We start from the raw sequence: 26171 nt of genomic DNA on the forward strand, positions 1-26171 counted from the left end.
CCATATACATTTGCGAAGGGCAAAACATACTTCTCAATTTTAAACAACTTCTTTATGATCCCAGGGTTTAGATGTAAGTGCCACAGAGGTTGGTGGGTTGCTGTGAACTAACAACACTTGAAAGCTCCTGGTCTTTGAAACTAATTTAAACACATTGAATTGTTGAAAGATTAAAAACCGCAGTCAGCTAATTACACTCTCTCTCATCTCTTATTCAGCAAATGAATCACTTTTCATTACCACTTAGCTGAAGTACATGAATTTCTGCCTAATTAGAAATGTTGTAGCTGGAGCATTAGCAAGAATAGAGCGGGTCAGGATATCTCTGTGGCTTCATTTTTAATTCCTAACAGTAGAGCCTGATAGGAAAGAATAGAGAAGTCATTAAATAAACTTAAATTATTTATAAAAATTACTTTGCCCAAATTATAATTATTGTTTCTCCAAATGGTCTCCAATGTCTAATGGAATGAAAGAAAAAGCAGTTCAACATTGATTTTAATGAACATTTTAATGTTATATATAACAGAACATTATGAATAAAATGGAAACAAAGTTTTTATCAATTTAATAAAAAAATCTTCAACATAAAGTGGGGAGGTAATAATTTGATAACTATATTATAGTATTTATTTTAAAAAATATTCCCAGCTTGAGGTCGAAACAATTAATTTTGCATTCCAAACTCTAGAATCATGATTTTCACGTGAGCTCAATGCAGAACTACATCAGGAAAGAAAAAACATTTGAATTAATTTCCTTTATTTGTCATTAAATCAATAAAACCTTTGACTGCTACAGGCCTCCTTTAGTAACGTATAGAACTCCTCTATAGAAACCATATTGCTAATGTCACGTTATATACACTCAGAACCAAACAAAAACAAATACCACAGAAAGTCTAAAAGTGAACATCTTTTGAGTTCTAACAATTTACACTTGAGGTTTCAATGGATTTCTATCTTTCCAATTTTTTGAAGACACCAAAAAAGACAAAAAAATAAATATTTTTTTACTCTTTTGACTGTTCCTGACTGAAAATGCTGGCTATAAGGATGAACACGGAAGGAAGCCTTGTCAAGTGTCATCACTGCAGATTGTAAAATAAGACTGCTAAAAACAAACAAACAAATACTGGAGGTTTGTTTTCTTTCTTTAAAAGGAAACTGTAGAGCAGTCCTGAAAAAAAAAAAAAAAATTCTCCCTCCCCCCCAAGTTCTGCCCAGGAAACTTAAAAGAGCAGAAGCAATGGGCAGCCCACAGCCATCGCTGATCGCGTAGGGACTCTGTTACAAGAAAAGTTTGGACAGTATCATAGCAGAGCTGCTGGATATTAGCAAAAGTATGTACATTCCAGTCACCTTTGACCTAGCCATAATCACATGTGGATGCTTTTTTTGGACAAAAATAGATATTTTTATAAAAAACTGATCATCCAACTTTAATGATTTCATATATGGACGCAAGAGTGGTAGTAAAGGGAACAGACCCAATTATGACAAGGCGATTCAGGGACAGAAAAATCAAGTTCATCAGGAAAAGAAAAGTATAAAATTAGAGATTCAAACACATTTGCTCAGCCCTGCTCCAGTTTTCCCACTATGCACGATGTTAACTGGGCTCTTGGCTTTATAAAGGCGGTCAGGGGCCTCTTCACCCCACCTGTGGTCTGTCCTCACTGGGGAAAATGATCTGAAGTGCTCTTGCATGGCCTTCTGAAATACTAGGTATTTCACTTTTAGAAATCAGCCTTTTTGGTTCTTTCTGTAGGTTTATTTAAGTAACTGATAAAAGAAAAGGGAATTGATTAGCATTTCCCATCCCAACATCACCTATCTGCACAGCTAAAAATTCTTCATTCAACCTGAATCTTGACAACTCCTATTTGCTAAAGTTGGCGAAATTTGCGAAGGCATCGTGCTTGGGCTGCACAGGTCCAGGAGTCATGGCTATGTTGGGCATGCCCATTCCCACCGTGCCTGCCAGGCCCATCCCAGCAGCTGACATGCCCATGTTCACGTTCATGCCCATCATGCTCTGGTTCATCAGGGGCGTATTTCCCAGGGCGGGCATTCCCATGGAGCCAGTCATCACAGTGGGCATACTCATAGGCATGGGTCCTCCCATCAAAGGGTTAGTTTGTGGCCGGACAGGAAGCATGTTCGGTGCAGAACCAAGGTTCACAGCGCCAAAACTCTGAGTCATCACATTCAGAGGCTGTTGCATATCTACCAGAAGAAAAGAGACAGAAGAGCTTTACAAACACAACTCCTCCATTTGCAAAGCAGCAAAATCAGGTGCCTTTTCTTGCTCCTCAATACTTCTAGTTTCCATAAAATTCTTCCACTGTGACTTTTGAAGAAGAAAATTAATCTGCACTCGTTAATACTCCGTGCATGGTTTAATAGAGATGTAGAAACAGAATGGGAAAGACAATCTGAAAGCACTGTTACAAAACCTACTTAACAACTCAAAGCCTTACTACACAGGTTCGCAGCCTTTGTGTCAGTTACTTTGTGTCCAGAATTTATAGCAAGGAAAAGTCAGAAGTAAAAGTGAGAAGTACAAAATGTATGTAAAAGCATAGTTATTTATATTAACAGAAAGCTGAAAACAATCTAACCACTAAGAGGAATTGTACACATTGACATCAATGACTTCCTCAACATTCTTGTTGAACATAGGAAAAAAAAGACATCATGATTTAATATGGCAGCAAGAAGCAAAATAATATAGATGGCATGATCCAAGCATTAAAATATGCTTAGTGGGCTGGGAAGGTGGCTCAGTGGTAGAGCACTTGCCTTGTATGCATGAGGCCCTGGGTTTGATTCCTCAGCACCACATAAGCAGGGAAAAAAAAAAGCTGGAAGTGGTGCTGTGGCTCAAGTGGTAGAGCGCTAGCCTTGAGCTGAAGAGCTGAGGGACAGCGCCCAGGCCCACAGCTCAGGCCCCACGACCGGACAAAAAAAAAAAAAAAAAAAAAAAATTAAAAAAATAAAAATAAATAAAAAATAAAATAAAATAAAATATGCTTAGCAATAACAGAAAAAAAACCCCAAATCCATGGAATTAGATGATTTTTGTTTCTTCTTCTTGGAAAACATTTTTTGGGGTAGGGTGTGAGGGTTGCTGGGAAGGCAACAGTATTAGGCAAGTGCTCTACTACTGAGCTACAGCTCCAGGCCTTGCTTTTTTGACACAGTGTCTCTTTAACGTAGTTCAGGCTGGCCTTGAACTTGTGATCCTCCTGAGTGCTAGGATTTCAGGTAAGTGACACCAAGCCCAACCACTAATATTTTCTATTTTATAGTCTAGGCCCTCCACATTCACCACAATATGCTAAGTGTTATTATACCAAGAGCAGAATGCAAATCCAGTCAGTATTCCAGGAGGGATATTAAATGAACATTATGCAAAAAGGTCTTAAGTGAATGCCCAGTTATCTTCCCTTCCCATATTTTAATATTTGAAACAGCTGTGGTAGCAGGGCAACAGAGTAGAAATACACAAGGAGTAGGGAGCGCTGAGATAACTCACTCTGTTGCTGAATCATCGTGTTGAGTGATGGCTGCTGGGGTTTGGAAGGCTGCATACCAGGTAGTAAGTTGTCTAGGCTGATGTTTACACTGGGATCAGACCACGTGGAGGGCAGGGTTTTGCTGACTGATTTCTGGACCATATCTGTATTCTGATTATAGAGAGGATTAGGCTTCTGCAGCATTGTGCTAACATTTTGCAAAGGCTGGAAAATAAAAAAATGCTCTAAAAATTAAGCATCTGTTCTGTAAAGATTATCAGATGGCAATTTCATTACAATAATTAATGTATGTACACTCATCATTTTTCTCCTGTAATCGAAAGTCTAAAAGCCACCATTAGTGTCAAATGCCCAAGGCAACTACTGACTTAAGGTTAGTGTACCTTTAAGGAAATACAAAGGTAGTAACTTACAAAACAGAACTCATGATATGATTTCTCATGTTTCACAAGGCAAAATTATTGAGCAGCAAATGATATTTCACGTGGTCTAATATTTCTTACTCTGTATACACTTCTGCCTGAAGTGAGCAACACTACTGGAACTTGATACACATATGGACCAATTCACGAGAAAAGAGATACAAAAGGAGAAAGAAGCACAGATGTCAGGTGGCTACAGAAACAGTTTATATTAAAATAGACAGGAAAAAAAAAGGGAAAAGAACGGAAAAAATAATTTTAAAATGCAGCGATAAAAAGAATCTTCATTACAAGTGATGAATCAGACTGGCTTCATCTTAAAATTATTTTAGGTCTAGCTTCTGTTTATATAAGCAATCATCTTTCTGCTTCTTTTTTCTCTTCCTTTATCCTAACACCTGAAAGAAGTAACTGTACCCATTAAAAAGAGCAATTAGTGCCACAAATATTCTTAATGGCCTAAGTCAAAATACATATTTTCCTTTTTCCTCCCTTTTTGTGTTGATGCTGTGGCTTGATCTCAAAGTATTGCACTCTGGCTTAGCTGTTTTTGTGCAAGACTGGCACTCTGTCACTTGAGCCATACCTCTAGCTCTGGGTTTTTGCTGGTTAATTCAATATGAGAGTCTCTCAGATTTGTCTGCCCAGGCTGGCTTTGAACCTCAATCTTCCGATCTCAGACACCTGAGTAACTAGGATTATAAGGAGTGAGTCACTGGTACCTGGCCACATTTTAAGCCTACATTAGGCAGTTTGGATTTACTACTAAAATGCTTTTCATGGGGGAAATGCATCTATTCTTTTTTTTGGGGGAAGGGTGAGAGGATGTTAGTCCTAGTGCTCTACCAATTAGCTTCTACTCCTTCTGGTAGATGACTGGAGATAAGAGACACATGGACTTTCCTGCCCCGGCTGGCTTTGAACCATGACCCTCACATCTCACCCTCCAAAGTAGCTAGGATTATATGGTGAGTCACCAGCACCCAGCTTCTATTCTCTTTTCCTTAAAACAATTAAAACAATTTTAATCAGTAACAATGATCCGCTTGTTATTAGTTCAATCATTTTTAGCTTTTTTCTTGGCACAAAATACTGCATCTAACCACAGGAGACACAGGATAGGCGAGAAGGCCTTGCCCTCCATAATTCAATGTCTATACCAAGGAACAAGTGTAAAGTGAACTCAAGATGCAACACACACACACACACTGCGCCTAATGGCCTTTTGGTCAATAATGGACCATATAGGGTTATGCGATCCAGTGCTGCTGTGAAGTACTAGTGTCTTACACATGATGTTCACACACAAAGAATGGCCAATGCCTCAGACAATGTTCATTGTTAAACTGACTTATGAATATGGCCTAAGATATCTGTACAAAGATACACAGAAAGGGCTTGGTTATTTTTATGTCTTTTTTTTGTTGGTTGTGGGGCTTGAACTCTGGGCCTAGGTGCTGTCCCTCAGTTCTTCAGCTCGAGGCTAGGGCTCTACTACTTGAACTACAGTGCTACATTTAGTTTTTTGATTGGTTTATTGGAGATAAGAGTCTCATGGCCTTTCCTGCCTGGGCTGGCTTTGAACCACGATCCTCAGATCTCAGCCTCCTGTGTAGCTGGGATTACAGGCCACCAGTGCCCAGCTTATTTTTACGTCTTTACACTAAGTTTTCATTAAGAATATCTCAACAGTTATGAGTCGCAATTGCCAAGGGAAGCAGATAACTTACCTGTGATCTTGACATGGGCAAACTGAGTCCCACAGTATTCGTGCTCATCAAAGAGAAATTCATACTCTGGGATGATGTCATGGTTGCTTGAGAGGAGCCCATCAGATCAAACAGGTCTGAGGAATTGGAGGCAGCTGGAGGTGGACCCAAGGCTGGCTGTGAGCTGCTGACAAGTTCTAGTGCTGGCTGTGGGGCACCACCAAAGAGCTCGCCCCCAGAAGCCGTGGGGGCTGAGGGGGCTTGATTGAAGGCACTCCAGTCACCGAAGTCTCCATTCCCACTTGTTGCTATAGATGGAAAGAAAGAAAAGGGTATGAAACTTTTGAAACACAGTACAAACCTAACAGTCTATGGACTGAAAGTAATTGGAGTTGACCGGAGTCCGTCCAGATTAACATCTGCAGATACCAGCTCCATCTGGACCTTCTTCTTTCTCATAAATATTACATGAGTGTTAACAAGGTGGGAAAGAAAAAATTAGAAATACAAAGTAAAATCCATCTCTCCAGACTGTAGGTAACATACAGACACAACCATCAAAATTTTTCTTCAAGCTTTCACATTAAATTAACTTTCCAACTACACATTAAATCATTTGGGACTCAAAAAGTAAAGAGAAAATTCTAAATTGGCTAAGCTTCTTACTGGGAAATCCAGTCTTCCTGTGCTGAGGCATTCCGTAAAATCAGAGATTTCAAATTACTTACTTTACTCACTGAAAGGTTCAAGCAAAAACCAAACTACCACTTATATACTCGAGGTTTTTTTTAGACCCCAAATTCATAAGATTGAATTTAGTAAAAGCAAAGCACAAGAGCAAAGAAGAAAAGAGCTTTAAAAAGTTAAGGATATGGGCTGGGAAGGTGGCTCAGTGGTAGAGCGCTTGCCTTGCATGCATGAGGCCCTGGGTTCAATTCCTCAGCACCACATAAGCAGAAAAAGCTGGAAGTGATGCTATGGCTCAAGTGGTAGAGCGCTAGCCTTGAGCTGAAGAGCTGAGGGACAGCGCCCAGGCCCTGAGTTCAAGCCCATGACTGATAAAAAAAAAAAAAAAAGGATAGGATTTATCAATTTTTATAAGAAGTACTTGCTCATTTTGCTTTGATTGCACAGGGCTTATGGTCATTATAGAGCCTGAGACTATTCAATTTGTTTAGAAAGGATGAGGGGGAGCCCTGTGCTGTGGCTCCCCGAGGGTTCCTGTATGCAGGCTCATCCCCACTGACGTGCTACCAGGAGGTGACTGGGTCATGAGGTGCTACTTCATCAATGGGCAGATCCAGTGATGAGCTCACACTCAGTGGCTCATGAGGAGGTGGCACCTGGTTGGATGGAGTGAACAACTGGGAACAAGCCTTTCAAGAGACTTCCTTGGACTGGGAAGATGGCTCGGTGGTAGAGTGCTTGCCTCGCATGCATGAAGTCCTGGGTTCCCCATACACAGAAAAAGCTGGAAGTGATACTGTGACTCAAGTGGTAGAGTGCTAGCCTTGAGCAAAAGAAGCTCAGGGACAGTGCCCAGGCCCTGAGTTCAAACTTGGGACTGGCAAAAAATTTAAAAAAAAAGAAGAAAAAGAAAAAAGAGAGAAGAGACTATTCTTGTCTTCAGGCCTTTTTATCTCTGCTTCCCGGCCATCAAAGAGGGAGGAGGCACCCTGTCATAGTGTTCTGCTGTCTCATTTTGGGCTTCAAAGCAACAGAGCTGGCCAAGCAGGGACAGAAACTGGGAGCTAAAATAAAATAAACCTGTCCTCCTCTTGGGTTGATCTGGCTCAGGCTATTATGCCACAGCAATGGAGAAACTGATCAATAGATAATGTTAAAACAACAACAACCAAAAACAAACCCAGAAACATATAGAACCATATTACTACTCTTCCAATTACAAACTGAGGTTGAATACATTCAACATAAAAGTTGATAACAGGAACTGATAACCTGTAGGAAATGACCCACTCTGTCTGTGCCTCATGTTAAAAAAGTGCACTATGAAGACTAAGTAATTCGAGATAGAGTATTACCTAAAGTTTGTTGCTATTGTTTGGATTAGCAGGAAAGCGCAGGTGGGAGCCAATACTTTGGTGCTACACAAGAATATGTAACATCTGCACATATTATATTGACCATATGAAACGGAACTTACTAAAACAGGAAAAGTTTAAATGAGGTTCCCTGTGCTTTTAAGTAAGTAGGCCCTTCCTTTGGACAGGGGCAGATATGGCAAAATGGAGTCCGAAAAGGCAAAGGTGAAACTTGAACAAAAAAAGCTCAGGGATAGTGCCCAGAGTTCAAGCCTCACACAACACAACACAACACAAGGACAAAAAAGCCAGGCACCAGCGGCACATGCCTGTATTTCTAGCTAGTCAGGAGGCTGAGATCTGAGGATCACAGTTTGAAGCCAGCCGGGGCAGGAAAGTCATGAAACTCCAAGGGGAGCACACAGGCCCAGACTTCACCTCCCAGAACTGGCAAAACAAAACAGAAAAATAAAAACAAAAAAGGCAAAGGTGAGGAGTAAGCTGAAGGAACTGCCTGGCACAAGTTTATTACCACTGCTCTCTTGTTACTGTTACATTTGTCTGGCCTAAAAGGGAACTGGTAACCAGCTACTGCAACACTGTGCCTCATTATGCTAAAAATCAAAAGAAAACAGTAACTCCAATGGTTAGCCTTCTATGACCCTTAGAATGGAGACAGTAATTCACTTAGAATCCCCAAGCTCTAGCAACAACTTAATATGAAATCATGCTAATATTCATTACTTGATGGTCTTAATAGAACATGTATTTGGTCTCCTCTACAAAAGAGACCACAGTCACAGTTTTACAATTGGTTCTATTACAGAATCTGAACTCATGAAGTCCTGCTGCTGGATCAATGTAAATGTTGTGTTCACATTCCCTTTGCTTGGTCTTTAAAAGCAAGAGTAGTGGGAACTGGAGTAAAACGGGTTGCCCCATCTGAAAATCCAGTGTCCTCAGAAGATTAATCATGAGAGGAAACGATTTCTAGTGAGTCATGTGTTATTCAGACATGATTAATCATTGTTCCATCAGTGTCAGCCTCTTGTGCAATGGTGGCCAGGTTACATTAATCACATGCACACAGATACAGATTCCAATTATTTGCACTTTAGGCAACTTTATATACACAAAATATTGTGAATTACACAGGATGTCAGTAAAATTGGGGCAGTTTGTATCTTCATTCTGATTTGCCCAAAGTAAGGTATCAACCTTTAGAAGGCATCATAACATTTCCCAAATGAAACCATTTATTACTCAACAATGCTGTTTGTCGAATTTACAAAAGTAGGTTGTCAAAATTACATAAACTACATTTAAGGTTATGTATTTTTCTTCCTGACTTCTCACAAACCTAAATCAGATTCAGTTCAATATAACAGCAACATCATTGTACTTGTAATGAATATAGTAAGACTTCATTTACATTTTTTCACCCTGTGTACAATTTCTATAGCTGGGGCTGGGAAGATGGCTCAGTGGTAGAGCGCTTGCCTTGCAAGCCTGAGGCCCTGGGTTCGATTCCTCAGCACCACATAAGCAAAAAGAAAAAAGCCGGAAGTGGCGCTGTGGCTCAAGTGGTTGAGCGCTGGCCTTGAGCTGAAGAGCTGAGGGACAGCGCTCAAGCCCAGAGTTCAGGCTCCACGACCGGGCCCCCCCCAAAAAAAGAACAATTTCTATAGCTGAATTTTTATATATTCTCTCAAACTTCAATTTGTCTGGCATTTATAAAACAGAACAACCCTTTCATAACCTACAGGGAAAGAGATTAATAATAAAATTAGTGTATACATAGTTCTATGGACATTATTTTATCTTTACAAAGAACCATGACAAGTGGTAGTAGTATTCTTAGCTTTAGAAAGTTGCTAAGTTTCATTCCTGAAAAAATCATATAAACAATTTTATTTCCTGTTGCTAAAACAAGACATTTATTCATAGCCCCCTGTGACAGTAAATAAGTTAGTTACAAATATGTATAATTTTCTGGAAGTGAACCTAACATGGGCAATCAACTGAATTCTCCTGGCATATGTAAGACACTGGATCCGTACACACCTTATGGGTAAGCTTTTAGGAATGAGGAGCTACACATTCCACAAGGACAAAAGCCAAGAAGCCACTGAGGGGATGGGCTCTTCTGATGGTGCTTCCCTACCCCCACATTTCTGGCCCATCATACCTTGGGAAGGGAAACTGCCCGATGCAGCTGCTGAGCCAAAGTCAGCAAATCCTCCGAATAAATCCGCAGATCCTCCTGGAAGTTAAGAATGAGGACAAGGTTAAACTCTCAGAACCAGAGAAAAACCAAGCAATTTCAGGAAGTCTTTTTTTAGCTCCATACAAAAATGTAGTCGTATAGCTGGGTGCCGGTGGCTCACGCCTGTAATCCTAGCTGTTCAGGAGGCTGAGATCTGAAGGACTGAGGTTCCAAGCCAGTCTGGGCAGAAAAGTCCTCAAGATTATATCTAAAAAGTAACCAGAAAAAGGCCAAGATGAGCCAGGCACTGTGGCTCAGGCATGTAATCCTAGCTGTTCAGGAGGCTGAGATCTGAGGGTTGAGGTTTGAAGCCAGTCCAGGCCGGAAAGTCTGTGAGACTCTTACCTCCAGTTAAACACACACACACACACACACACGCATGCACGCACGCACGCACTCACTCACACACACACACACACACAGAGCTGAGGTTCAAGTATTAGAACACTGACCTGGAGCAAAAAGGCTCAGGGGCAGCTCCCAGGCCCTGAGTTCAAGCTTGAGAACCAGCCCGCACCTCCCCCTACCACCCACAAAAGCCAAGATGGAGGCATGTGGTAAAGTGTTACCCGAGCAAAAAAGTTAAGCAAGCTTTAGGCTTTGAGTTCAAACCCTGGTACCAACCTCCCCACAAAGCAAAAGAAGGTGTCTAAGTTCCTCTACAAAGGCTACCCAGCGTCTATCCAGCTAACTATGGTCTTTGTAATAACCACCTTCCACCAGTACTTAAACAGAGATGAGACACTAGGGAAATGGTAAATACTGTATCAGAACATGTCCTTATAAGGAGATAGAAGCTACAGCACTTCAGGGGCAAATGTCACGTTTGCATCCATCTTGTAAAATGTTATAGAACTACTAGCACTCAATAAAGAAAAACAAATATGCAAGAACTAAAGAAGTGGATATAGAAAAATGGGGTACATTTTCTGTATGTTCCAAAGTTTAAAAGTAAAAAAGTTGAGGAAAAGCCTTGAAGTTGGTTTTTATAAAAGCCAGTTTAAACATATGGGGAGAAGAAAAAGTTATGATTTTGACTTCCCCTTAACTGTTTACTCCATGAGAGACTACATACTTTTCTTTTTTCTTTTTGGTAGGTCATGGGGCTTAAACTCTGGGCCTAGGCGCAGTCCCTCAGCTCTTCAGCTCAAGGCGAGCACTCTACCACTTGAGCTACAGCGCCACTTCCAGTTTTCTAGTGGTATTGGAGACAGGAGTCTCACGGTCTTTCCTGCCTGGGCTGGCTTTGAACCGCGATCCTCAGATCACAGCCTCCTGAGTAGCTAGGATTATAGGCATGAGCTACCGGTGCCCGGCTTATACTTTTCTTTTTAATGTGTGGGAAAAGAATCATTTTTGCTATTACATCTAAACTGATATTACTAAAGGGGTGAGATCTTAATCATGACCACAAATCAATCTCCATACACATATCACCACATTCTCAGAACTGGAGGTGTGGCTCAGTGGTAGACTGCCTACCTAGTGTGTGGTAGGACACCAGTTCAAATCCCAGTACAGCTAGAAGTAAAAAACCTTCCTAACTACATTCTCATACAAACTTTAACTTATAGACCCATTTGGGTATTTACTTTTATCAACAGCTATCCTCGAAATAGCCGAAGACCTAAAACTGTCCTGACTTTTGTCTGTCCTTAAAAATTTCAAGAGTCACAACCTCAGAAATCTAGAGCAGCAGTTCAATTACGGAGTTTTTAGTGTTATGGGAACATTATACAGGTTACATCACAGCTGCTTAGCCTGCAGTGCTCAGAAACTAGCCAGGTGGGACTGGAACATCTGGGCTGCACTCAAACTCCACCAGGGACAGCTTTCAACATCTGGTGCCATTTCTGAATTGTCTTATCACTGCGAGACGTTCTGCCCATCTGCTACACTCAACTGGGTTAATTAAACTAGAACCATCTTCCTTTCCTAACAAACGGCCAGCTGTAACAAAAGGAACAGATCAGTTTGAGGCATTGTGTATTTGGTCTCTCTCTCAGCGTATTTATTGAAGTCAACTCTCAGCAGGTACAGCTAATTCTCCATTCCTTCATATTACAGAGGTGCATGCTCTGTATGTGTGCACAGTCTCACCTAGCAGCAAAACGATGCCGGCCACAGACTCTCCACTCCTGCCATTACTACACCAGATAGGTTTTAAAATTCATTCTAAGGGAAACAGCTCAGTGCTCGGCTCTCCTCTTCCCTAAAGGCACGTGCTCAGGACAAAATGTGATAAGGGGTACAAAGGACCAGTGAATGACCATATACTGTAACCCACACACAGGGTTTCACTAAGAACAACCAGGGAGCAAATGGATGGCACCCACAGCTGCTGCTTAATATTGGTAAGTTTGTTTTCTGTCATGTTCCTTCGTGTTGAACTATATACTGTTGGGTACAAAATGATGTGGCTCACCAATTGGTGAGGGATTTAAAAATGGAGAACGTCAATGTGCTTCTAGGTACACATTCATAGGTCACGTATTATGCTGAACAAGTAAAGAGTCTTATAACTAGTCTAAGCCACAAAGAAAATTCATGTCACAGATAAAAGCAGTGAACACCACAGATCATAGCTTAAAATCGAGTAAGAATCTGTATTTCAGACAAATACTTAAACTTTGGTTATTCTGCTACTCCTTCTCCTACCACAAGGATGTTTTAAACTTATCCACAGCAAACATTTTCCACTCAGACTACAAGAACTTTTGTTTCACGAGACTAAGGAATATCAGGAGTAGAGAATGGAAACATACACATACTTTACAAATAGAAGCCACTTCAGACACAGACCTAACTTCTCTATTCTTCTTACCCTGCTTCCACTACCACCTTTAACACAAGGTCATCTTCAATTCTGAAAACTGTCTCACAAATTAAAAAAAAATTCCCCTTTCATTCAGGAGAGTTTTCCTTACATTCACAGGTATGACATTCCTACCAATGCTTGAGTCTGAACAGACATTTAAAAGGCTTCAGCAATTTCCCAGATAACTTCTATCTAAGGAGGTGTAAACAAAAGAGTCTATCAAAAATTGCCGCATGTGGAAGACTGCTAATTTTCACAAGAGCGATTCCTCATGATTCCCACATGAGAGCTGTCATTACAAATGAACCATTTCCATCTGCCCTTTTCAGGGCGGCAAGGAGGTTATTTACAACCACCAGCTGGGAACATGCATTCTCTGAAGCAATACTGTGAACAAGAAAAATATGACTAGGCACTGCTTCAACTACAAACAGAAATTTTCCTTAACGAAGAATTTAATATGTGATGAATTCTATTGTATTAAAAAGAATGTATTAATGTATTAACAGAAATACCAAAATACAAAAAAAAATTAAGATAAAAATTATCCAAAATCTATAAAAACTTTTAAAAATCATTAAGAATAAATACTTTTAACAGGAAAAAAATGGATACAGCACATAAATAGGCAAGTCATAACTGGCTTATTAAAAGTGGTCAAATCTCACCTAACAAAAAAATGAAAATGAAATACTGTTTTCACCTTATCAACCTGAGCAACTTCAAGAGGTTCTAGTATTTTGTTGTTCAGAAGAGAAAAAATTTTGAAAAATAACAGAAACAACTCTAATGACTACATAATAAGGGACTGATCTGGTTAAGTAAATTACAGTATAGCCATACCAGTACGATTATAAAATAATGAAAACTGTTCATATATATGCCATCCTAAGAAAAGAGTCATGATCTTTGGTAAACAGCAGTTTAGATAGAAAAAAAAATCCTTATTTAGAAGCCCAAAAGATTTGTCCATAAAAAAATGCTTAAATACATGTATTATCTGACTATCCAGAAAATATAGTTTTAAGTACAGTACAGAACTGTATATGCTTAACTTTCTAGTTTGTGCCCACATTTCTTGCTTGATGGTACTGTTATAAGTATGGGCACATCTGGTAAATGACACTCAAGTGACATACCAAGCAGTAATGTTAATACGGCAGATTCTTACGCTTTCTCATGTGTAGGTACTAAAGATTTACTACCCAATTTACTTTCACAGCAGAATTTAAGTTAAAATATGGTTATTAAAATTACTCTGGTAGGGTTGGGGAAGCAAATCTTCAAGACCTGTTGCATATAATTTCAAATACAAGGTAACTTTAAAATAGTTCTGCTGTCAACCCACATTCAGCTGTTCTTTGGAAAATATTGGAATAAAATCAACTTTTAAGTTGAGAATATTCCAGATTTCTCTCAAACTTTCTTAATTCCTACATGAATATTAATTGCTACTTTCATCTAATGAGTCAATTTGCTTTTTGCACTAGAGAAGAGAAAACCATTCCAAGCTTTCTTTGCAAGGAAGCATGTTGGGTATTTAATAATTCTGTCTGTTCAAACCAATCTTGAGATCACGGAGGAAGAAAGTTCCCTCCGCTCATCTGCCCTTTCTCGTTAATTCTTCTCTGATAGCTCCATTAAAGCTTTCCACAGACACATAAAAGGAGGTTCTATTTGGACTGCATTGTAGAAGTCAGAAATTACTGATACTCTATGATACTATGTATTACATGCATGACTACATGCTAACTATCAGCACGATGGCTCAATATCAAACACACAAAAATTCAGCATATAAACTGCGAAAGAACTAATGTGGTTATATTTTTAAATGACACACACCAAGGTTAACAAGAAGAAGAGGCCAACATGGAACACTTACCTGTTGATTGGCTGGAGCCATCAAACAGATCAACAAGATCTCCAGATGGCTTGCTTCCAGGCACTGAAGTCTGCAAGCAAACACAGAATAGGCTGAGCCAACATTTCTACCAGTTTTCACATTTCTCCTCTTTTCTGGTTTCTTCCCTGCCCCCACCCCTTCCAAATCAGCTCTACCCATCTCTACTTCCCAATTTAGACAAAATACCTATAACTACCTACATAGGATAGATTATGTTTTCTAATAACAAACTAATGTAGAATCATATGGAAAGGCAGTAAATGAAGTATCTCTATAAGCAGCACTACAGAAGTCCCTAACATCTACAGTCTTTTTATCTTTTGTCTACTAAAGGTTTTGACACAGAACAGCCCAGGTTGGCTTCTGTCCCCAAGCTCTAGGATTACAGGTGTGTTGTTTCATATTCAATTTCCAAACTGAAGTCTGGAGTCTGTCCCCCTAGTTTTGTCTTCTTGATGGTGCTGGCCAAGTGTCTGAATACCTAGATCCTCTATGATCAGTCCATACACTTAAAGTAGAACTGAACTGTGAGACCACGGGAAAACTCTGTAAGGCTAGGTGTGGTCATTTGAGCTCTGAGGAAAATACTGTGTTTCTTTTGTATTTATATTGTATTGTATTTTATTACTTACTGAAGATTAAAATACTATACATTGTGGTTCTTCAATTTTTCAACTGAAAGAAATCTGGAGCAATTGGACAACCTTCAAAACTTTCAGCCTTCCAAACATTTTAAAATTAATAGAAACAAAGACAAAAAGATTATACTACAAAGTTAGATGTGGTAGGGAAAGATAAGCAATTCCAGTCTGAAGTAGAAGGATCATGAGTTTTAAGGCCAGTCTGTGCTATACAGTAAAACACTTTCTTAAAAAAACAAAAAACAAACAAACAAAAAACCCCACCAAAAACCCAACAAAATAAAACATAAACAAAAAGATTAAAGTTGGGCACTGTGACTCAGGCCTATAATTCTAGTTACTCAGGAGTATGAGATCTGAGGATCTGGGTTCAAAGCCACCCAGGGCAAGAAAGTCTGTGAGATCCAGTCTCCAACTAACTATCATAAAGCCAGAAGCATAGCTGGGGCTCAAATGGCAGAGTGCTATAAGCACAAAAGCTCAAGGAGAGCATCCAGGTACTGAGTTCAAGCCCTAGGATTGGCACATGTGTGCATATGCACACAAAGATTATACTACAAATGTCAAGTATTTATGGCAAGCACTGGTGAATCATGCCTTTAATTACTCAGGAGGACAAGATCTGGAAGATGATGGTTCAAGATGCATGGAAAAGCTCTACCTCTGAGCTACAGCCCAGCCTTCATTCCTATCTTCATAGACAGTGCAAATCACTGCAATTGGATAGGTTTCTTCCCCCTAAGACATATTATTGACTGGGTAACATGTGCCAACCAATCTATCATTAGTATGACCAAGGACGCCCAAGTGGGCTAATGCAGGAATTCTGAAAGGAGCGCTCATCCACAAGGCCTGTGACCCCTTCTTACCTTCACTGAAGGCTGAGGTGTATGGGCTGGCGCATTCTGGTCGGGACTGGCTTTGTCCCCGGTGTAGTGCGCGGCGGCACCCAGGTCAATGGTCTTGGAAGGGTTGGCTGTGCGCTTGTGTCGGGTGGTGGTGGTCTCGGTGGCCTGCGTGATGTGGATGTGCTTGGTCGTCACCGTCTCTTCTTCATCTTTGAATTCGCCTTTGGGAGATCTGCCTCTTCTTGCCTTCTTTTCCTCATCACTGTCACTACCAAGACAGTACAAAGGAAGCAAAACAATAAGACTGGGGTGGTCTGTACAGTGAGACCTCAGTGATTTGGATTCCAAATGTCGTAAGCCTAACATTCTATGTTTTTGACAGGAATCAACAGAATGTTATTTAAGCTGTATGAATAATGATGGCAAAAAAATACATAAGCCTAAACACTGCTATAAATAGGTACATCATAAAGGTCTACAAACAAAAATGTCTAAAATACCTCGTTTTATTGTAGGTTTAAAGCTTAAAGATAAGCTTTAAGATAAGGTGGGGCTCATGCCTGTAATCCTAGCTACTCAGGAACCTAGATCTGAGGATCACAGTTCAGAGACAGCCCAGGCAGGAAAGTCCATGAGACTCTTATCTCCAATAAACCACTAGAAAACTGGAAGTGGCACTGTGGCTCAAGCGGTAGAGAGAGTGCTTGCCTTGAGCTGAAGAGCGCAGGAATAGCGCCCAGAGTTCAAGCCCCATGACTGACCAAAAAGACAGGTACTGGTTGCTCATTCATATAATCCTAGCTATTCAGGAGGCTAAGATCTGAGGATCAAGTTTCAAATCCAGCCTAGGCATAAAGGACTCTTAGGTTTCAATCAACCACTAAAAAAGCTAGAAGTGGGGGGTGTGGTGGCTCAAGTGGTAGAGTGACAGACTTAGTGAAAAAGCTAAGGGATAGTGCCCAGTCCCTGAGTCTAGGCACCTTTTGTTTTGGTAGTTAATTGGTGATCACTGAGAATCTTATCTCTAATTAGCTACCAAAATGCCAGAAGTGGAGTTGTGGCTCAAGTAGTCAAGACTTGAGCAAAAAAAGCTCAGGGACAGTGCCCAGACCCCAAGTTCAAACCCCACGACTGGCATGCATGCACACACACACACACACACTCACAATCTCAATAGGTAGTTTTAAAATATATTACCCTGTTTAAACTCAAATAATATAGTTCTCATCTGTGAATGCAAAAATTGAGGTTAATGTACTTTGTAATTTTGCTGTCTTTTCTACATTATCACGAGATTGCACCACTGTGTAACTATGTAAACTGCTTCATGGAAACAACTGTATTTAAAATGTTTATGAAATTTCTTTGATCACATTAAAAATGTTTTAATAGTGTAAAACATTTTTGTTCTGAGTCCAAGTAGGAAAAAAAGAGATACAGACAGAATAAGAACTTACTTGCCTACCCTGAGTTCAAACCCCATTACTACAAAACAAAATATGACACGAAATATGTTCCATTACCCATATTACTTAATTTTAGAGTAGGTGGCTGAATTTATGAAAATCCTAAAATAAAATGCCTGAATTTCTCCTTTAAATTATGACTATTACTGATAAAATTTAACTCAGAGAACTCTCAAGCAATTTCTACTTCATATAAACCAATTTGGAGCTTGCACATAGAAAAGATGAAAAAGAATGACTTCCCATACAGAACAAAGGGGTTAAATGCAAATTTTATGTGCAAGTATTTTAGGGAACATACAAGTTCTGACAAGTAGGCAGGAGCTGTTACAAATGACCTAGACAAAAAGTGACCTAAGATCCCAACCATTCACCCACTAGATAAAACTGCCATTCTTAGCTGTCTCATGTCCAGTATTATTCCAAGGCAAAGCGATCTCTTTTGTGTTAGGCTTTGTATGTGGTCACTGTTTAAGAATTCCTGATTCTAATAATGAACTAAGAAGAATGAAATCCTGCTAACATGTCAGAGGTCACTCACAACTTTGTCTAAAAGTCAACTATTCTCTCCAAGTACTTCAAAATGTACTTCAAGTCTCTGATGTGTTTTATCTTCACTAATATTTGCTATATTTTCAATCTTTTAAACCTGAATATTCTATATCAAGGTCGTGTATTAGAGAGACTATGAAATAACCACCACTACCACCAGAAAAACGGGAGGGAGGGAGGGACGGAGGGAGGGAAGGAGAAAGAGAGGGAGGGAAGGAGAGAGAGGAAGGGAGAGGGAAGGGAGAGACAAAACAAGAAAAGAAACCCTAAAGGGGAAGGATACACTCACTGGTCCCTATACTACTTCAGGAAGTACCAATAGAATATATGGCCACTATGTTTTCTAAACCAAGTTAAATATATACACCAAACTAGTGAGATAAAAACAGATTATTTGAAGCAGGAACTGTTTCCCAAATCTTAGTATTAATAATTATAATATTTGTGATCTTTCCTTATAAAGGAGCTAGAAATGTAGCTGTGAATTAGACATATTTAATGTACAAAAATAAACTCTGGCCCTTCAAAGATCACGTTCCAGAAAGTAGTAAGCCTTGAGTTTTATTTCTATTGTTTTGTGTCGAACTATATAAAATCCTACCCTCAGAAAATAAAGTTTATGTGAGGCACAGTGGCTCATCTCTGTAATCCCAGCTACTGAGGAGGCTAAGAATTACAGGATTAAGGTTTGAAGTCATCTCAGGCAGAAAGGTCCTGACAACTCCACCTTCAATTAACCTGAAAACTGTTGGGACTACAGAGAGGCATGGCTCAAGTAGTACAGTGCTAGTAGTAAGCAACAAAGCGGAGTAAGAGAGTGAGGCCAGAAGTTCAAGCCACAGCATACACACAGGAAATGAAGAAATAAAGGAAGGAAAGGAGAGAGAGAAAGAAAGGAAGGAAGGAGAGAGAAAGGAAGAAAAGATAGAGAAAGAAAGAAAAGAAAAGATTTATGAGACTACAGGTCAGAAAATGTTTAACTCTTATCTGAGCCATGCCCTTGACTTTTTGCCAGTTGTTTGGATGGAAGTTTCTCTCGTATTTGTCTGCCCCAGCTGGCCTCCCATCATGAACCTTAGATTTCAGCCTCCTGAGTAGCTAGGATTATCAGTGTGAGTCACTAGTAACTGGCTTTGTTCTATGTTTTTGCACAGGACATTTTTAGGGCAGTGACCTATTCTACTTGAGTGTTACTCATCTGTGAAGATCAACAGAACTGTACAATACTGAAAACCCTAAAATACACTCCAAACAATTTTTTTGTCGATCGTGGGGCTTGTACTCTGGGCCTGGGCACTGTCCCTCGGCTCTTCAGCTCCAGGCTAGCACTCTACCACTTGAGCCACAGCACCACTTCCAGTTTTCTGGTTTATGGTGGTAAGAGTCTCAGGGACTTTCCTTGCCCAGGCTGGCTTTGAACCGTGATCCTCAGATCTCAGCCTCCTAAGTAGCTAGGATTACAAGTGTGAGCCACCGGCGCCTAGAATTCCAGACTTTCTTATGGCCAATTTCTAAGATTCTAAGACCCCTTTAGACAAGTATATTTAAAAATTGTGAGGCAAGTTTAAACTCTAGTACCAGAAAGTGGGGGACGAGGGGGAGGAAGAGGATGAAGCTAAACTTCACACAATACCATCATCCCAAAAAGAAACCCAAGTGCATAAATTTGACACATTTCTTTCCAGGAGACGAGCTGCTAATACCTGCATCTTTCTGGAGAGTCTTCTCGGTCTTTCCTCCGGAACTTGCTGATGGTGTCATCGATTGTGCTTCCAATCTTATCACTCAGTTCCCCTAACTTATCACTGAATGGAAAAGCACTCTTGTTTTTATCCCATTCCTCATCCCACTTTGACTTGGGTTCAGGGTCGTATCTTTCACCTATGTAACACATTAAAACAAGAAGCAACTCTGAGGACAGTAAATTCAAAATGTCAACAGACCTCATTTCTGAGACTTTTCCTCCTAATAAAATCATTTTCAAAGGAAAACAGACTGCTCCTACAGTGCTGAATCAACGTGATCTCAGCAAGGCACATCATGTCATGCCGGTCGCTAAGTGGCAAGACTGAGGGTTCAAGAGCTTTTCTTTATGAAAACTCTCACAGTCTAGTGCACCTCATTGGAAGGCGGCTGCAAGAAGCAGCTGAACAACACACAAAAGAGCAAAACAGAAAAGGAATTACTTTTGTGTTTCAAAAGTCATTTAGTATATGATATACTTCATTCCTGTCTCAATGGTTTTTCAGTTTTAGATTAGTATTAGTAACAGTGTCTTAAAAAAAAAAAAAAAAAACAAGACAGAAATGTAAGGCAGGGGTGGTATAAGAGCCTGTAATCAGTGAAAACTACTTGGAAGGGAGAATGGGACAAAGGCTCACTTTATCTCTTGAGACCAAGAGTTCAAGGCTTGGCTGGACAAGAACTCAAAACAAATAAACAACCTCTTCCCCCAAAAAACATACAGCAGCCTCCCTCCCAATACTTCATGTCTCAAGATGCAAAGGAGTAAGCAGCCGTCACTTTTTAGCATCAAATTAAAAACCAACTTGAAGGATTTTAAGGCTTGGCAGGACATTTTGTAATTGTCATAAAGAGAATATTCTGTCTCCTAAGACTGCACACATTAGAGTCATATAGTATGCTCAGGCAGTTCAGAGCAGTGACAGCCAGTCCGACCAATGGGAAATACATGCAGGACTGGTAAAATCTAGTGTTGGCATGGACTTGGGACTCAAGAGAGAAATTATGGACACAAAATAGAACTCTCTTGCTTTTGTGTCCAAATTCTGCTTAAGAAACCAGAGTTTGAAGGAATTAAATCATGTGAGGGCTAAAAGGTGGAAAATTAAGGCAGGCTGAGAAGCCCTGGGGCAGGGACAGGAGAGACAGTAAGATGAGACTACAAAAAATGCACCTACTAGGAACACTTGCCTATCATAAAAGAAACCCTGGGTTCCACTCATATAGGGCACGTGCGCATGCACAAACACACACACACACAACACACACACACACGCACGCACGCACACAGACATACTAAATCTAGAAGGGACCATTAAGTTAAAACAGATCCCAGTTAATCAGGAGGCTGAGGCAAGAGGATCACATATTTGAGGCTAGTCTGGGCAAATTAGGAAGTCCTAGATGTAAAATAAAAATAAAAAGGGACCTGGAGATGTAGTTCTATAAGCACCTGCCTACTTGCCTAGTATGGGTGAGGCCCTGGGTTTGGTCCCCAGTAATAGACACAGACACACACCCAGACACACACAGACACACACACACACACATACACACACACGAAAATAAGGTAAATAGTAACTCAAACCATAATTGTTTTTCAAGAACAAGTGATTTTTCAATAGCATGTAGGTAAATTCCAATTACAATGTGATGAGCTAGATTTTGAAAAGAAGCAAACTGACAAGAAAGATAAAATAGATGACATCAAACTGATTAGTGTCGTGGACATCATACTAAATTAGTGCTAAAAACAATGGATACTGGTATATTATATAATGTGAGAATGAAAAAAACATACAAGACAGCTACAGCTGAGTGGCAAAGTCTGAAAAACATTAATAAAGATTGAGCCAACTATGAGATGCAAACAGACTGTTTACTTCTAATATAGATATTGCAATTAGTGTGACTCACTCACTCACTAAATTTATTTGATATAAATACCTATCATGCTGGGGGAAGAAGAGGAGTACAAGCAAGCTGAATGAGGAAATGAGTTGCAAAGAGCAATTTCTACTGAAAAACACATTAAATTGCTATTTTCAGAGTGAAAAAATAAAATCACTAAATAAAATGACTACTAGGGCAAATCCCCAAATTTCTTACTCTCATATGCAAACAACTCCAAAACATATTTATACATTTTCACTTTAGAGAAGACTCTTGCCCATTTCATGAAGTGTTATGTGATACTTCAATACAAAAAAAAACTTTTCTTTTTATATAGCTAGCTAAATGAAGCATTTTTTTTTTTGAGGGTAGGAAACAGAGGAGTAAATAAAGGTGTTTTGTAGGTCATCACAAAATAATAGAAGGTTTTACACAGTTCTTTTTGAAGAGTTCAAGCTCTCCATACAGATTTATATCATCTAAATAGAAACTGACACATGGGTGGGAAGAGCACTGCAAAGTACAGAGCACTGGCCCGGCTGTATACATGCAAGCGATCTAGTGGTATAGAAGCTCACACGAGACTGGGTCAGGCTAAGGGACATGCTATGAGACTCTTTCTATTTGTATTTAAAGCACCTGGTGTACTGTTTTTATATTATTACATCAAAAATACAAATGTTCTACTTCTTCCTTTTCTTTAAGACAAGGTCTGTTAAGACTGTGCTGGCCTCCAACTGGTGATCCTTTTTCTATGTACAGCTTCTAGTTGCTCTAAAAAGTCTTTGGAAATGACTAACAAACCACAGACCTTGAAGAAAAACTCATAGTATCTTCAGTCACTTCCTAGTTCAAATTAAACAGAGATTAATTAAGGAAGAGAGATTGGCACCAGATTAATTTATAGGAAGCATATCCATCTGGGGCCAAAAATAGAGCTAAATTGGTTTTGAATTAAAAAGATGAATCTTTTGATCAAAGTATGTATCTATACAATACACTGTGTCTTAGAGAAAGCTCCTCATTTAAGAAAGAATAGTAACCCTAAGAGGGATGTGTGTCCTTGTTTTATTCTCTGCACCTTAATGCCAAGTTATACTCATCTAATTAGCCATTAACAATGAAAATCATATTCTTGAATCCCCAAGATTCTTGCTATGGGAGCCCAAATGGCTACCATGTATAGTTTAGTAATCTATATATTTCTGAGAAGAAAGATTCACCCGAGACGCAGGGCTGATGATGCTGAGGTGGCAGCCTGCCCTTGATACTCACTGTATCGGAGTCCTCCAACACTGTCTGAGGAAACTCCGACATACTTGTCTTTGTTCTTCTTAGCTTTCTTTCGCTCTTCTCGAAGCCTGTCATCATCTTGGGCAAATTCAACTAATTCCTTCACCTTCTGGCGGATATTTATACCTTGATCCTTGCCATGCTCATCTTAAGAGTCATAAGGGAGAAACAAAGCCTTAACGATTCACTTTGAATACATCAAACTCTGTCAGAACGTGAAAAACTAAACAAAAAGTAGTTACAAATTAAGAAACCAATTTCAATATTGTAAAAACATAAAATCGAGAGAGGTGCACATTCTTGTACTTAACTTGGTCATTTCCTCTTCAACAAATCCTAAATTCTGAAATGTGATTTTGACTTATGGACCACAGGAAATAGTGTTGTGTGTGGTCAATAAAAGGATTACTGATGGTGACCATATGAAATGGACACATCCATAAATACTACCCATTGTACTGTAGTGGGACAGATCAAAACAAGAACTACTTTTAACATTTTAATGAAAAGCACCCCAAATGTCTTGATTTCCCCCATACAACTTTGGGACACTAATTATTAGAATTTAGTATAGCTGAAAAGCTGAATATTTTTAAAGACTTTCAACAAAAACCTATAAAATGAAATGTGCTTCATTCTCTAGCCTCTTTCATTGAAATGTGCTTCATTCTCTAGCCTCTTTCACATTCACGACACACTCTGGCCTTGCTGCCTCTGCACAGTAAATATTATTTGGTGGGAGGGGGAAAGAACCCAGCTTCAAACAGATGTGTGTGTTTTGGAGCTCTAACCTTTTCTTCCCATATGATTAAAGCTATTCCTTTATGGACACCACAGGGGACCGGTCTCCATTGCATATTTTAATATAAACCCGAACACTCATGTTGTGTTGGTTCTGTTGTTATTAGCCAGTCTTTTCTGCAAGTTCTTGTCTTCACTAATTAATACTCTAGGGCCCCACGTCTTGGATTCTGCACTCGTCACACAACTGGCAACAGTCACATTCTAATTAGAGCAGAGGAGCTTCTAAGCTGGTTCAGGTGACTGACAACTCCAACTACTGTTTTAATTTGCTTATAAGGTTTTTCTATTGCTCACCTACAAAGTGGTAATTTTCCAGGGATCGCAAATCATAAATGTGTTCTCTGGCACTTGTAACAACACGTTCTGATCCATTTCTTATGAGGTAAGCTAGGAGCAGCAGAGACTGTGGAAATACAAAGCACCAAATGATTTAATGAAATAAATTTTGGTAGAGCTTTGCTAAATGGTTAAATAAAAAAATCAAGTCCAACATTAGCAAATAAAGAATCTTTATGGTGGTAGTTTTCTTTACATTAAACTTTAAATACATAATCTAGCACTTATATCAATTTGAAGTTCCTCTAATAGTAAGTACAGTAAATAATTATAAACTATCCAACAGATACTATGTGTCAAAACTTTAAAAAGTCAAGTGATTCTCGTGTTCAACAAAATCTAAATGAATTGATAAACAGATTTTAGAAAGATAGCTCAGTTTTTTGTTGTTTTTTTCCTAGCATCATGGAACTGTGAATTACGAGAAACATTAGAAGAATTTTTGGATAACCATAGACTCCCAAGTATTCTCCCAAGATAAAAATGTGAATTTTGAGGTTAAAGATATGAATTTTGTATAAGACTGCAGCAAACAAAGAAAAGGTTTTTCAGAAAATGTCCTAAAATGTGAATCTAGGCTTGACCATTAATAGATATGTAAATTCCTCATGAGAGGATGAAATGATCTGATATCAGTAATGACTCCAACAATTGTGAGCACACTAAAAAAATTAAAAAAAAAAAAGCCAACACATTGAATTATACATTTTGAACTTACTCTGTATGGGACAGACCTCTCTTAATGATAGATGGAAATCTAAGTTGCTGAAACTGAGAGTCACAAAACAATATCCTATAAAGTCATTTGCTTTTTTAAAAGGTAGTACCATGGCTTAAAAAAACAAAAACCAAACTATTTTTACAAAGCTATTTTACAGAAAATGTAAAGAATGTTTTCAGAAATCGGCAACACAAAAAACATACAACTAATGCATAGATGTGCAATTCTGAAAGCAGAACTTCAAATCTGCAAATATGAATATGTCACCTTGGAAAATATATTCGGAGTTGCGAGGAGATATGGTGGGGACAGAATAGCAGATGTCTCTCCTGTTTAGAATTCTGCATTCTATGGTATCAGAATTAAAGGAATCTGACAAAAATTACATGCTCATAAATTAAAATATTAGAATTAAAAAAAATTAGAATTTAAGCCTATGTCATAGAATCTCTGATTATATTCTGAACGATTGTATTCTGGGGTGTTGACTCCTATTAAAATATTACTGTAAATTAAGTGAAATTTTATGTAGCTATGACAAACCATACTGTTGGTTTTTATCTTAACTGCTCATGCATTACATATGTTCATGATTAGATATTCTTTACTTTGGATATGCACAAACATTTTTAGTGTGAAAACTTTTAATAAAAGTCTTTAACATTTTAAACACTTTATAGTAAGAATGGTTTATGAGTAGGTGTTTTATAAAGTACTGTTTTATCTCACGTTCATTCTGTAATTAGCCTTACATGTAGGCAAGTGTTTTCACCATGTGAGAATTATTCAAACAGGCTATTTTCATACCTTATAAACTCTTCTCCAATTCTTTTTGTTATCCTTTAACATTCGAGACCAAAGCATGTTCATAAGTTCTGGAAATTGTTCATACATGAATGTAGCCCTGAAAAAAAGGGTAATTGTCCTTAAGCATGTGCAATATGTTAATTTTGACAGTAGATGGCAGGCTTGTTCCAAGTTATTAAGTTTCCATTAGGTGCTTAAAAAATAAGGTCAATGCAAAAAAATTTTAGATCACATACTTCTGACAATGTTTTCCCCATGTTTTACATAACACATAGCACATCTGTAAGCTCCAATAATCAATAGCAGACACTGCAAATTCTTTATTCTCTGGCATAGATGCCCAGATACTCATCAGGAAAAAAT

General features: G+C 39.0%; 1 protein-coding gene across 2 annotated transcripts in view; it reads right to left on the reverse strand.

Annotated features, from left to right (window-relative positions):
- Positions 1-593: 593 nt before the first annotated feature.
- The window catches only part of Clint1 (clathrin interactor 1), a 49606-nt gene continuing 24028 nt past the window's right edge, over positions 594-26171 (reverse strand). Inside the window, exons 3-12 of one of the 2 annotated variants that reach the window (XM_069993920.1) lie at positions 25809-25905; positions 24239-24347; positions 23123-23287; positions 19915-20092; positions 16215-16461; positions 14684-14753; positions 9903-9977; positions 5694-5980; positions 3541-3691; positions 594-2228 (exon numbers count right to left, since the gene is read on the reverse strand). In XM_069993920.1, coding sequence (XP_069850021.1) covers positions 1882-2228; positions 3541-3691; positions 5694-5980; positions 9903-9977; positions 14684-14753; positions 16215-16461; positions 19915-20092; positions 23123-23287; positions 24239-24347; positions 25809-25905 — 1726 coding nt within the window. In that variant the 3' untranslated portion in view covers positions 594-1881. Of the gene's footprint in view, positions 2229-3540; positions 3746-5693; positions 5981-9902; positions 9978-14683; positions 14754-16214; positions 16462-19914; positions 20093-23122; positions 23288-24238; positions 24348-25808; positions 25906-26171 lie in introns of both variants that reach the window. The other variant, XM_069993919.1, reaches the window with a different exon arrangement.

Source organism: Dipodomys merriami, unplaced genomic scaffold (assembly GCF_024711535.1).
Source record: "Dipodomys merriami isolate MVZ:Mamm:240054 unplaced genomic scaffold, mDipMer1.0.p SCAF_44, whole genome shotgun sequence".
NCBI classification, from domain to species: domain Eukaryota; kingdom Metazoa; phylum Chordata; class Mammalia; order Rodentia; family Heteromyidae; genus Dipodomys; species Dipodomys merriami.